The sequence below is a fragment of the Hemiscyllium ocellatum genome, chromosome 4 (genome assembly GCF_020745735.1).
Source record: "Hemiscyllium ocellatum isolate sHemOce1 chromosome 4, sHemOce1.pat.X.cur, whole genome shotgun sequence".
NCBI lineage: Eukaryota > Metazoa > Chordata > Chondrichthyes > Orectolobiformes > Hemiscylliidae > Hemiscyllium > Hemiscyllium ocellatum.
This window is the reverse complement of record NC_083404.1, coordinates 43,299,921-43,314,757: the sequence shown is the minus strand read 5'-3', so window position 1 is coordinate 43,314,757 and position 14,837 is coordinate 43,299,921. Positions and strand designations below refer to the sequence as shown.

Genomic DNA, 14,837 nt, shown 5'->3' with positions numbered 1-14,837 from the left:
GTAAGTTTATCTGTATATTTACAGGGCTCAGATTGCACCCACTTAGAACTTGCATTTTCCCATTATCCATCACCTCCGGTACTTGCTGACCCACCCTAGCTTGCTGTTAAACAGTATCTTAATTCTCAACCCTGTTTTTAAATTCCTCAATGTCTCCCGAACTTAGCAAACTCCCAAAATGTTTGCAACCCTCCAAAATTGGCCTTTTGGGCATCACCAATTTTTATTGCACTATCACTGATGTGGCTTCAGTTACTTATGATTTAAGCTTTGGAAATCCTTTGCAAAACCTCTCAGTTTTTGTTTTTTCCTTAGAACTAAAGCCCCTGATATGTCCTGACATCTCCTCATCTAGATTTGTATCAAATTTTGTTTAGTAACACTCATGAGAAGCAGATTAGGATGTTTAACTATTCTAAAAGCAAAGTTAAATATCACACAACACCGGGTTATAAACCAACAGGTTTATTTGGAGGCACTAGCTTTTCGAGCACTGCTCCTTCATCGAGTGGCTGTCTCTGGTTGTCAGGTGTTATTAAAAGCAGTGCTGCATATAAATCCAACATGTTGCAGTTGAAGGAGTCAGGAGGTAGTCATGTGAGGAATATTAACCATGCTTCACCACTGCCCTCCCATCTTACAGCTGAACAGACTATACCCATTAAAGGATCTGACTTGTTAAAACGGCTGCTTAGCCAAAGCACCTAAGGGGATCGAGTAACTATGACAGGGAGAAGATAGAATCAGAAGTAATGATATTACAGCTGAATAAAGGCATCTACAGAGGCAAAAGGGAGGAGCTGGGTAGAATCGACTGGGAGAGGAACCTAGCAGGGAAGACAATGGAACAGCAATGGCAGGAGTTTCTGAAGTAATTCAGAAGACAGAGCTGAGATTCATCCCAAGGTAAAAGAAGCATGTCATAGGGAGGGTGAGGCAACCATGGCTGACGAAGAAAGTCAGGGATAGCACAAAAGTAACAGAGAAAGCATGTAATGTGGCGATGGGCAGTGAGAAACCAGAGGATTAGGAAGCTTACAAAGACCAACAGTGGGCACCCAAAAAAAAAGTAAGGAGGAAGAAGATTAAATGAGGGTAAGCTAGCCAGTAATATAAAAGGAAGACTGTAAGAGTTTCTTCAAATATATAAAGGGCAAAAGTTGACATTGGGCTGCTGGAAAATGATGCTAGAGAGATAGTAGTGGAGAGTAAGGAATTGGCTGAGGAACTGAATAATTACTTGACATCAGTCTTCACGGTGGAAGTCACAAATAATATCCCTAATTCAAGAGTGTGAGGCAGTAGAGCTGAGTATGGTGGCCATCACCAAGGAGAAGGTGGTATAAAAACTGAATGACCTTAAAGTGGACCATCTGAACCAGATGGTCTACACTCCAGAAACCTAAGGAAAATAGCTGAAGAGATAGCAGAGGCATTAGTGGAGACTTTTCATGAATCGCTAGAATCAGGGAGGGTTCCAGATGACTGGAAAATCACTAACATGACACCCTCATTTAAAAAGGGAGTAAGGCGAAAGACAGAAAATTACAGATCCACTAGCCTAACCTCAGTCATGGATAAGATCCTGGAATCTATTGTTAAGGATGCGATTTCTGAATACTTGGAAGTGTATGGTAAAATAGGGCAAAATCAGCATGGTTTCATCAAGGGGAGGTCCTGACTGACAAATCTGCTAGAACTCTTTGAGGAAGTAACATGCAGGGTAGACGAAGAAGAACCAATGGAGGTTATCTACCTGGACTTCAAGAACGTCTCTGACAAGGTGCCGCACAGGAGGTTACTGAGTAAAATAAGGGCCCATGATGTCAGAGGCAAGGTATTAGCATGAATAGCAGCTTGGCTGTCTGGCAGAAAGCAGACAGTAAGGATAAAAGGGTCCTTCTCAGGAATGGCAGCCGGTGAGAAGTGCTGTTCTGCAAAGCTCAGTGTGGGGACCACAACTTTTCATTTTATACGTTAACGAACTAGATGAAGGAACTGAAGGCATTCTGCATAAATTTGCATACAATATAAAGATAGGTAGAGAGACAGGTATCATTGAGGAGGTGGGAAGGCTGCAGAAGGATTTGGACAGGTTGGGGAAGTTGGCAAAGAAGTGGCAGATGGAATACAATGTGGGAAATGTGATGTCATGCACTTTGATAGGAAGAATAGAGGCATGGATTATTTTCTAAATAGGGAGAAAATTCATAAGTATGAAGTGCAAAGAGACTTAGGAATTAGTCCAGGATTCTCTCAAGGTAAATCTGCAGGTTGAGTCAGTAGTTAGAAAGTCAAATGCAATGATTTTGAGATGACTTGAATATAAAAGCAGGTATGTACTTCTGAAGCTCTATCAGGTTCTGGTCAGACCACTTTTGGAGTATTGTGCGCAGTTTTGGACCCCTTTTCTCAGGAAGAATGTATTGGTCCTGGAGCATGTTCAGAGGAGTTTCCCGAGAATGGGACCATTTTCGGGAACCTCCCATGAAAAGCTTAGCATGTGAAGAACATTTGAGGACTCTGGGCTTAAACTCATTGGAGTTTAGAAGGATGAGGAGGGGGGATCTAATTGAAACATACAGAATACTGAGACCTGGACAGAGTAGATTTTGAGAAGATGCTTCCATTGACAGGAGAGATTAAAACCCGAGAGCACAGCCTTAGAGTTAATAGAAGACCTTTTAGAATGGAGAGAAGGAGAAACTTTTTCAGCCAGAGTGGCGAATCTATGGAATTCATTGCCACAGAAATCTGTGGAGGCCAGATAGGTTCTGAGTATCAAAGGGATCAAGGGTTATGGGGAAAAAGCGGGAGAATGGGGTTGAGAAACTTATCAGCCATGACTGAAGGTGGAGCAGAGTTGATGTGCTGAATGGCCTAATTTCTGCTCCTATTTCTTATGCAGGCATGATTAACTCTTTACATTTAAAGTTACCACCATCATGCTATCATAATACTGTGATTAGCATATACATCAGCAAGGAGTCATGTACTTTGAACAGGGGAGAGAGAAAATAAAAACTAAAAGGATTAACTAGTAGGTTTAACTTGCATTTAATAAAGCATAGTACTCCTCAAAATTATAACATTCTTTCAAAAAGGTATTTAAAAATTACCCAGTTGAACAAGATTTGTCTTTAAACTACAGAATTTATGAAACTGTGCTCCAAAACTGAGGAAACGCACTGGCAAGCTGTAAACAGACCTAAAACAATATCATTCAATAATGAAGTTCAAACTCATGGGAAGTTTTGTTTATGTAAATAAGTAGAAATTGTTTCTGCTAGCAGGAGACTTTGTAACCAGAAAACACAGAATGATTCTTTAGATTACTTACAGTGTGGAAACAGGCCCTTCGGCCCAACAAGTCCACACTGACCCACCGAAGTGCACCCACCCAGACCCATTCCCCTATATTTACCCCTGCACCTAACACTACAGGCAATTTAGCATGGCCATTTCACCTAACCTGCACATTTTTGGACTGTGGGAGGAAACCGGAACACCCGGAGGAAACCCACGCAGACACGGGGAGAATGTGCAAACTCCACACAGTCAGTCGCCTGAGTCGGGAATTGAACCCGGGTCTCTGGCGCTGTGAGACAGCAGTGCTAACCACTGTGCCACCATGCTGCCCACAATTCTTTTGCCAATTAACTTCAAAGGGGAAATTAGAATATTTTGTATGTAGTGAACTGTTATTTTTTCTTAAAAGGCTGACCGAATACATGACAAAACATGATTAACTAGTTGCTTGGGACTGAAAATGGGAGAATTTGCAATGCTTCAGTAAATAGCAGGAAAATGGTACAGTTGGATAGCTCGTTCAATGAGGCAGCATAGTATTACAAAATACAAGAGTAGAATTAGGCCATTTGGCCCTTCGAGTCTGCTTTGGTCATGGCCAATACATTTCTCAACACATTCTCCTGCTATCTCCCCATTACCCTTGATTCCTAACTGTTCAAAATTCTATCTACTTTTGTTTTAAAGACACTGAATGACTCAGCCTCCACAGCTTTCTACAGCAATGTGTTCCACAGATTCACAGATTCCAAAAACAAGGACTGCGTTTATCTCAAAATTGGTCACATCAAAATCCAGTAAATATCCTACCTAGAAACAGCAAAAGCTCTATAATTGATCCGGGATTCATCTTCGGGTACAGGTAATTGGTACTTGCAATGGAGAGTGTCACTTTCCCAGGCAAAGACAGAACCATCCTTAAAGCAACTGATGATTGTATTACTTAGTGGAAGGAAATAAACCTGGATTTGAAAAGGAAGAACTGTTACCATGCACTTCTGAAACTGGGTAACAGACTACTCTGAGAAGAAAGTGAGGACTACAGATGCTGGAGATCAGAGCTGAAAGTGTGTTGCTGGAAAAACACAGCAGGTCAGCAGCATCCAAGGAGCAGGAGAATCGACATTTTGGGCATGAACTCTTCTTCAGGCCACTCCTTCAATGGATAAATATAGAAAAGGAGTAGAATATTTAACTCATTGAGCCTGTTCTGCTATTCAATGAGACCACTGTTAATCTGCAAACTAATTCCATAAACCCATTCTGCACCATATCCTTCATACCTTTGACAGATTTTCTGTTGGCCAATCTCAGGCATAAAGTTAACAACTGACCTAGCGTAAATGCAATTTATGGAATAAAGATTCAAAATTATGAATGGCCCATTGTCGAATATATTTAAGGCAGGGATAGATGTGTTTTTAGCCTCTCGTGGATTAAGTGTCACAGAAAGTGGAACTGAAGTTCAAGAGTAGCTATGATTGTTGTGAATAGCAGAGAAGCTCAATCAGCCATATACTCTACTCCTGCTTCTATTTTGTGCCCTCTTGTTTTAACATACTATGTGTAGAGATGTTTCCTACCTTTGTTACTGAAAGACCAGGCTTGAGTTTTTAAATCATGTTCTCTCATTCTAGTCTCTTGAGCCAGTAAAAATAAATAAGACAGAGAGAAAACATCTGTTGCTCTTAATAGTTTCAAATTTTCAATCAAATTCTCATTCTATATGCACACCATGCAAAGGTCAGTATATCCTTCTTACAGCATGCTGCCCAGAACTGCTCACAGTACTTCTGACTTTAACGCCAGGTAAAAAATACGGCTGTGCTCTCTTAGCTTGGTGTAAAAACTAATTTTGAAACAGATGCAAAACATATTTCAACTGAAACTTAAGGTATTTACAAAAGTATAACAAAGACAAAACTTCAGAGCAATCCTCAGTCACACTACTAAACAATCTAATAACATGAATTATTATGCAATTATAGTATATATAATTTCACACACACACATATACATATATATACACACACACATATATATATACACATATATACACACACACGTGTGTGTGTGTGTGTGTGTGTGTGTGTGTGTGTGTGTGTGTGTGTGTGTATAATATATATAATATAAAAAAAAATAGATATACACACACACACACACCTTATGCATGGTCTATAAGGATTATTTAATTGAAGCCTGATGTCCTCAGTTTGCCATGAGCATACAGCAGATCAAATCACAACTACTTTAAATTGGTAATGATATGGAATAAAAGGAAACTTTTTATGTTAAGAGGCAGGTTAAGTCTTTCTCTACAGTTTGAAAAGGCACTATCTGGATTTGTAAAGTTTTGTAAGGAACTGCCCTCGGCTCCATATTATTTCTAAAATGATACAGATCAACATCCTTCTAACAAATGAATTTCAAACTGTTAATGGCATTTATTGAAGGTAAGACACATCTGAAGAGAGTGGATGAATTAAAGAATGAGTGGTAAAGTTTAATGTAGATGAATACATAACATTTAGAACAGAAACAAAAATATAGAACAGAATATTAGAGTTATTGGAGTCAAAAAGTAATCATAGAGATGGAGGAGGAGATTCAATTAATATATTCTAGATGAGACAAGAGGTTTGTTTAATCTGCTTAGAACTAGGATATAAAAATAGACTTCCAGCTACAAATCAAAATTATCAAGTTTATAATAAATATAATTAAAGTTATAAGGAAAAGCATTTAGCAATCATTATTTCTTAACATCACTAATCTGGTCACAGCACTCTATGAGGCAACTATTTGCAGCATTGTGAACTCATTTAATGATCGATTGATGAATACAACTGAACTGGTATGTAATTAAAAGTGCAAAGTGGGAAAGTTATAGATTATCACAAATAAAAAATAATATAACCAGCAAAAAAAAAAGGTGGAAATAATGGATAAGGATGAAAAAAGAAACCAGGACTTCTATGCTAAAATATACTTTCTTTTTAGATGTAGATTAACTCCGACGAACATCACGTTAGAAAAAATGGCTGTTTCAAGGATTTCAGATAGACATTTGCATGAGTGCTATGGGAATATGTTGATGTATTTTTCTGGGATAAACTTTGCAGTGATGCAGAATCATGTTATTCACTAGGAAAAGATAGCTGGGACTTTCTTGTTGAAAGAACACTTGAGGATTTATGTTAGTTGTGGCTGCCAAGAACTCTATGTTACATCCTATCAATACCATGTGTAGAATATATTAGATGGTTGTTTAATATCCCCAAATGTTAAGGCTTGTCTCCAAAAAACTTTATTTTTTTAAAACTGTTTTATCTCCCAATCAAATGCTACTGTGTTTTAAAACATTGCTTGTAAATCAGTTATGTCATATTTTCCAGGAGGAGCTTTTATGCAGATTTCTGAGTTAATGCATGTTTTATGTTGTAGTTTATTGAAGAACAAATGTAGACCAAAAATTATTGCAAGACCTTCTTCTTTTCTTGCACAACTTTTCAACCACAAATATAACAATGTGTATTGTGATTTCCAAGATGAAGCCTGACTAGGGATGTAAAATGGCCACAAAGAAATACAGATAGGTAAAGATCTAACAAATGAAACATACTGTGGCAAAATATGAATTTTAGAAGGAAGAGTTTAAAAAAAAATCTAAATGGAAAGAGATTACAGAGTTCTGAGATGCATCTTTTGGGAAAAATTATTATGCAGGCACAGCAAGTAATTAGAGAAAGCCAATCAATGTGGAGTAATCAGAATGGATAAAGAGTAGAATGGAAAAAGCACAGCCCATCAAGCAGCATCAGCGGAGGAGGGCAGTCGGCATTTCAGGTCAGAACCTTTCATCAGAACTGGTGGGTGGCGGGGTGGGGGGGCGCAAAATAAAAACAGGTAGAGGGTGGGACTGGGGTAAAGGCAAGTGGGATGGTGATAGATGGATGCAGATAGAAGGTGGCTGTGACTGGACTGTGGGAAGGGTGGAGCGTTAAGTGGGAAGGAAGTTGGACAGGTAGGGTGAGGTTGAGGATGGGGTGGAGATTTGGAAGCTGGCGAATTCAACATTAAGGCCGTATGGTTGTAAGTTCCTGAGGCAGGAGATGAGGTGTTCTTCCTGCTACTTGCGTGTGGTCTCATGTTGATGGTGGCCCAGGATGGGCATGTTGTCAGGGGAGTGGGAGGGGGAGTTCAAATGGATGGCAACCAGAAGGTGGGGTTGACTGGAGAGTATGGATCATAAGTACTCCCTGAACCAGAATGAGAAAACATCCTCTGGGTTTCCTGCATCATAAAACAGTGTGGCAGACACAACGAAAAATGTTATGGAACTCGTTCGCTCAAAAATGCAAATCGTTTCTATTTTAAGATTATTTACTAACCTTCTGAATGCCGACTGACAAGTGTACATTCAATTTCCTTTTTCGTTGGAATGTGTCCAAGTCCCAGAGTTGTGCTGTATCAGATGATGTAGTGATAGCATATCTTCCAGATCCATGAACAGAAATGCATGAAACCGCAGACTCATGACCCCTCATCCAACTCACAAGCTCTTTGCTTTCTGCCCATTAAACAGAGGAGTTCAAAACACTAGTTGGTTTTTCACAAAACTCAAAAGTCCTTCATCATTGTGAATCTGCCACAAGGACCTTCACAAGTCATTTCATGTCAACTTGCTGATTTCAAGTTTGACAACAATACCAGCGGTTAACTGAAAACAAACTATTAACCAAAGTGACACAAACCCAAATTATAACTAATTAAGGCAGCAATTTAGTGAGAACCAATTATCTGTTTAAAAACAAGTGAAATTCATTCTCTTGCAGTCGCTTGAGTATGAGAAGTCTGTAATGAAGAGTAAAACAAATTGTGGTGTATATTTATTTGGCTAAGATTGTACTACAACCTATTTAAACGATAACTGTTTTGTGACAGTCTACTACAGTATTCTTCTAATAAATGGAACAACTTAATTGAAATATTTTATTTCCCTCACATCATCTTCATGTATACTAACAACATTCAGCTCTACATCACTACCACTTTTTTGACTCATTCACATTTGCAAAGTTAATAAACTATTTATCTGACAACTAATACTGGATAGCAAAATTACATCTAATGTAAAACTGATAAAACTTAAATTAAGGCTTTTCATTCCCACCCAAACTGTTTCCAACCCACCAATTCCATCCCTCTTTCTGGCAATGGTCTGAGCCAGTATGTTTACAGCCATGATATGACATTTGACTCCAAGACGAAGCTATGTTAATGCTGTCACTAAAACAGCCTATTTCTACCTCTAGAACATAATCCAACTTTACTTCTATCTAAGCTTTGCTGAGAAATCCTTCACTGTCACTCAACTTGACTATTTCAATGCACTCCAGTCTGGTCACTGCATTTTATTCTCTGTAAATGTGAAGTATGCTTTATTTCCACAGAGTACTGTTTCCCTATTACCCATGTGCTCAGAGTCAAGCAACATTTTTAATATTCTCAAACATGTTTTCAAATCCCCCAATGGACTTGGCCTTCCCTGTTTGTGCATTCTCCTCAAACAATACAACTCTCTGAAATATCTGCTCCTTTAATGCATTTCCAATTATAATTGCTCCACCACTGTTGGCAGTGAGTTGAGTTGCTTAGGCCCCCAACTCAGAAAAATCCTCCGCAAACCTCTCTGTCTCTTCACCTTATTTTCCTCCTTGAAACATTCCTGTGTCTTTGGTCTCGTGGTCTAACATTTCATGTAGTTCAGTGCCACACTTTGTTTTAAAACGCTCCTGTGATCACATTAGAATGTTTTATTATTTTAAGGGTGCTATGTAAATCTAAATTGTTTTCATATCTTTAAGTGCTGTGATATAATTCCATGAGTGCTGTTTATCTTTTGTCACCTTACCCCAATGATCAAATTTACAGGTAAGCCTCGACAGTGAGTGCTGAATGCTGCACAAGCAAAAGGAGAAAAAGAGCTGAGCCCTTCAATGGACATTGGCATCAATGTGCTTCCAGCAAACATTCACATCCAAAAACAACCACTCCCTCCATCACAGATTCTCAGTAGCAAGTGTGTATTACCTACAAGTTGCACTTCAGCAATTCACCTGAGACTGCACATTCCAAACCCATGTCTACTTCCATCCAGAAGGATGAGGGCAGCAGTTAATTGGGACCATCACCACCTGCCATTCCCTTCCAAGCCATTCACCATCCTAATTCAAAAATATGTCTCCATTCCTTCACTGGGTTAAAACGCTGAAATACCCTCCCTGAAAGCAATGTGGGTAAACCTACTGCATATGGCCTGCAGCATCTCAAGAAGGCAGCTCACCATCACCAACTAGGGACAATAATAAATGCTAGCCAGTGATACCCATATCTCACAAGCAAATTAAAAAGTCCCTCAACATTGGTATGAATTAGATTCTGATTCTACCGTGCCACTATCTACCACCCACACACCAAAGTTGGGCTTTCAAAGGCAATTGTAAAAACCCATCATTGCTTAGTTATGATCTAGCTAACTCAGTACAATCCAGAAAATCAATATATCTATATACCTCATTTATACTCATACCTATATACTCATTTATGTAATGAGTTGTAATGAAATGCATAAATTAACTATGAACTACTTGAAGCTTTACAGATAAAGGTACAATTTTTATTTCCTGAGGACACTAAGATGGTTTTCGATGGCTATCTTTTTTTATTTTCAGGAAAAGTAAAAACATTAATCAGTGTTGTCAACAAATATCAACTCCATTAAACCTAAAGATACATACACAAAGAAAGTGTAATTCTTTAGACATTTAAATTGGAACACGACAACAGGCAAAAGTTAACAACTTTCAACTAACAACTTTTTATTTTCAAAATAATTGATACATACACTTACACACAAAAAACCCCAAGACTCTTAATACACCATCTACAAACCGATGAGTTCATAGCTATAGTGTTTCTACGAAAAAATGCACAAAGCTGAAGATTAATGCAGGCACAGGAGACAACAGAATATTGACTAAAAACAATGGACAACTAATCCAAAAACTCAGAATATTAGTCTGGGAACAGGGGTTCCACTGCAGCCAATGAAATTTACATTCAATTAACAATTCTGGAATTGAAAATTAATCTCAGTAACATTGACCATGAAAATATGTAAAATTCCATTTGGTTCACTGATGTCCTTTGAGAATGAGATTTTCTTTCCTGATCTGATCTGGCTTAGATACAATTCCAGATCCTCATTAATGTGGATGATTCTTATCTGCACTTGAAATGGCCTGGCAAGTAATGCAATTCAAGGGCAATTAAGGATGGGCAATCAACTCTGGTCTTGCTGGTGCAACCCACTTCCCATGAATGAGTGCGAGGGTTTTACTTAATCGGAGATCTCAAACTCAGATTTAAATTTAATAAGTGATATAGCGTTCATTACAATAACATCTACTACACTTCACTACATTATACAAAAACATGTAGTTGAAAATAAGATTAAACATTAATTTACAAATAATTCATAACCTTAGTGCTTTCAACATTTCCTGGGGAGTATTACTTTGTTGACAGGTTTAATACTAATCTCTCTCCTTTGCAGTCTCTACTCTTCCCCCAATTGAGTAGTCACTCTCCTATCCCTGCCTTTCTTCAAAGCATCTTCCCCCTCTCCTGGGCCCCTCTGCTGTCTCATTCCTTCCCCAATCCCCTCATTTCAACCCCACTCTCACCATTGCAGCCCCACTCCTCTTCCCTTGCCCCTTCTTTCTTTCCCCTCAGCAGAACGTTTCCCTGCAGGAAAGAGCTTCTGCCTCCTGCTGGCAATACTTTTCATTGGCAGCAAAAGAATTTCCTGTCTACTTGCTTATTTTCCTTTCTTTACTCCCTGCTCCTCCAATCACAGAGTGCTTCCCTCTCAGTATTACTTTTCTGTAATAGATTCACACGGTTAGAGGAACAGGTCCTCAGAGATTCTGTCCATTCTACTCATGGGAAGACGTTTCTTTACTGTGATTGAATATTGCTCTGCATTTTGGAGACTTCTGAAGCAAATTCAACCACTGCCTTGTGTATTTTGAGCACTATTCAATAGACCTATATTGTTTTATTAATCGTTGTTTTACTAATTAATTTTCCCTGGCTATTTTATATGGTTCAATCTGAATGGTTGATCTTTAGCGATTGTCAAAACAGAAACTCTCCACAGGTAAAGCAATTAATTGATTCTCCAATAATTATTATTAACTTTATTGTACCTGTATCAAAACATTTTAAGGAGTAATCTGCCAGAGCAACCAAATATTCTGTCTTCCTTCGGAGATTGAAAGCCAATGCTGTACATGCCTGCCCTGTGCGCTGCACAAGTTTAAAGCTATGAAACAATAACAAACATTAATATTACTGTGAATAACCTCTCATAATGCTCAAACAACATAATTTATTGATTTAATATGTTTGTGACATTGACTAACAATTGAGTGTCATGAATTGGGGAACTTTGGAGTGGAATTGCTTGGAAACAAAAAAAGAAATAACAGTCATCCCTCCTCTATGAAGAATACATCATTACCGTCTTGCTTAGAATCTAGTACCATATGCAAGTGACTCAGTCTATATTTAATCAATGTGCTGAAATGATTATAGCCAAACATCTATCCATTCTACATACCCATCACCCACAACCTCCTTCTACCAGCTAATCAATTTCAAAACCAAACTGCACTAAAATAGTATCTTTACAGCCACCATTTATAACATTTTTGAAAAAAAGACATGAATATATCTGCATTTCATGGTCCAATAATGCATGCTTTCTAACTTACATCACTGGTGATTATACTTGCTCTTGACAGAACATCTGTATAGTTTGTATAATTAAGTAGAACTTCACAAAACTTATGTGAGATGCACCCAACGTTTAGTTTCTTCCCTCAAAAACATCTTTATTCCTAGTTATTTAATTAACATTATGGGCAGATTTAATCATATTGATCAACTCATTGTTGACAAATGCCCCACAGCTCAGTAGAAAATGTTACTGCCTGGTGAAATAGTCTGCACATTGAGAAAACAGCAAGTTTGGTCCTTAGTTTTACCTCAGCACTGCAGCTATAATAGATAATTTCAATATCCAAGGATTATGGGAAGGGGCAGAGTAGAAGAAAGAAGAGAAAGTAGGCTGCTTGCAAAAAGATTTAAAACAAAAGTCTCAAAATGATTTAATACTTCACATCACACTGCTGGCTAATCTACTGCTACATTCTTTTCTTGAATTATGAACCATTCTTACTTTTATCTGGATAGTGTACTTCCCTTAATAGTTTTGGATCAAAAATGATCTAAAGGTTATTGGGATTACAACTTTCATTTATACAGCATTTTTAATGTTGTAAAATATTCCAAGGGACTTCACAGAAACAGAATTTAGTACACAGTCATGTAGGCAGCTATTAAGACAGTAACCAAAAATTAATGAAATAGGTCCTTTTCAAGCAGTGTCTTAAAAAGAAATAGAGAGAAAGAGATTTGATGAAGAAATTCCAGAGTCTAGAGGCTAAACAGCTAAAAGTAGGAATGCCACTGAATGGAGATGTAAACAAGGCAAGTATATATTAACATTGGGCACTTGTGGTGTTGTAATAGTGGCCCTACATCTGAACCAGTAGGCATGAGTTCAAGTCCTATCTGATCCAGAGGTGTGTGAAAACATGTTTGAACAGGTTGATTAAAAATATCTATAATAATCTAATTCCACAGTTAGTTATTGGTTTGAGTCGCATTTTGGAATGTGTCATACAATGATTACGCAAGCTGTCCCAGGTTTAAATCTGGACTTGACTTATTTATTGCCAACCGACTGTACAAGTGTTTGGTTATGTTTTGTAAAAGAACAAATCATTAAAATAAAGCTCTTCTGTTGTGGTGGTAGTGGTTCAGGTTCACATTCTACCTGCTCCAGTGCTGAGTCACAACATGCCTGAATTGGTTGATTAAAAATATCTACAATACAATTATATGAATCTTGTGGTGCAATAGTGGTTTCCCTGCCTCTGGGTTAGAAAGTTCTACCTGCCCTGGACACGTATCATAGTGTATCTGAACTAGTTGAGAAGTTATTATCTGTGAATGTTAGCAAAGCAATCAGTGACTTACCTATTCCTGCTCAAGTCAAAGAGATAGATGTTGCCCTGGTGATCACCAGCAAGAAAAGCTTCTCCTACAGCATCAAATGCAACATGAAGAAATCGAATCGTCTTTGAGTGATAGCCCACTGCACTATGAGTAACATTAACTATGATGCTGCCCAAAAACAGAGAGATATGGATCTTAAAAAGTTGAAAAAAAAATCAAAATCACAATATTTTTTAACATTCTTACAGCTATGAGCAGCAAATTGTTTTCAGCTGACCATATGAGCTATTGGGACAAATCTGACATTTCTGTGTATTTCCTTTATTCAGTGAAACTTCAGCAAACCAGGTCTGCTCCCATCATTAATTTTAAGATTCCACAATTGTCAGGACCAATCTGAACACCACTGACTCATTTCCAATGAAACAGTCATAGAGTCAAGAGATGTACAGCAGGACCCTTTGGTCCAACTTGTCCAAGCCGATCAGATGTCCTAAACTAATCTAGTCCCATTTGCCAGCACTTGGCCCATATCCCTCTCAACCCTTTCTAATCATATACCCATTCAGATGCCTTTTAGATGTTGTAATTGTACCAGCCTCCACCACTTCCTCTGGCAGCTTATTCCAGGCACGCACCACCCTTTGTGTGAAAAAGTTGTCCCTTAGGTTACTTTCAAATTGTTCCCCTCTGCCCTCTAGTCCTGGCTCCAGAGAAAACAGCCCCAGCCTATGCAGCCTCTCCCTGTAGCTCAAACCCTCCAACCCTGGCAAAATCCTTGTGAATCTTTTCTGAACTCTTTCAAGTTTCACACCATCCTTCTGACAGGACGGAGACCAGAATTGCACACAATATTCCAAAATTGGCTGAACCAATGTCTGGTACAGCCGCAACATGACCTCCCAACTCCTCTACTCGATGCTCTGACCAATAAAGGAAAGCATACCGAACTCTTTCTTCACTATCCTATCTACCCGCGACTCCATTTTCAAGTCAACAAAACTTTTAGAAATTAAGAGTACCATCACACATATATTATCCTAATTGAAATTTTTCTTGGTCAACAATTCATTTCTTTTGGGTGGGGAGAATATATACTCTATCCATTGCATGGAAAAGGAGGAAGAACAGGACACAGACATGGGATCACTATTAGAAAAATGAAAGGGGAGTTTTCAGAATATTAGAACATAAAATATGTCAAGACATGTAAACATTTAGTCAAATAATACATATAATTTAACAGATTTGGATAAGTGTCTCAAATGCATGATTAACAGACACAGAGAAAGGGCATGAGCTGCAGCTGAAAATTAGACTACATTCTAGAAAGTGTTAAATTATAGTAAAATTTGGAGCTGGTACAGAAAAGATTTACC

General features: G+C 38.2%; 1 protein-coding gene across 7 annotated transcripts in view; it reads right to left on the bottom strand.

The window, feature by feature from the left end:
* The window catches only part of tbc1d31 (TBC1 domain family, member 31), a 43,965-nt gene that overhangs the window by 26,161 nt on the left and 2,967 nt on the right, over positions 1 to 14,837 (bottom strand). For 3 of the 7 annotated variants that reach the window (XM_060823041.1, XM_060823045.1, XM_060823042.1), the window contains exons 2-5: positions 13,480 to 13,626; positions 11,583 to 11,698; positions 7,701 to 7,879; positions 4,120 to 4,271 (exon numbers count right to left, since the gene is read on the bottom strand). In XM_060823041.1, coding sequence (XP_060679024.1) covers positions 4,120 to 4,271; positions 7,701 to 7,879; positions 11,583 to 11,698; positions 13,480 to 13,626 — 594 coding nt within the window. Of the gene's footprint in view, positions 1 to 4,119; positions 4,272 to 7,700; positions 7,880 to 11,582; positions 11,699 to 13,479; positions 13,627 to 14,837 lie in introns of those variants that run through there. The other 4 variants (XM_060823044.1, XM_060823046.1, XM_060823047.1 and 1 more) reach the window with 4 other exon arrangements.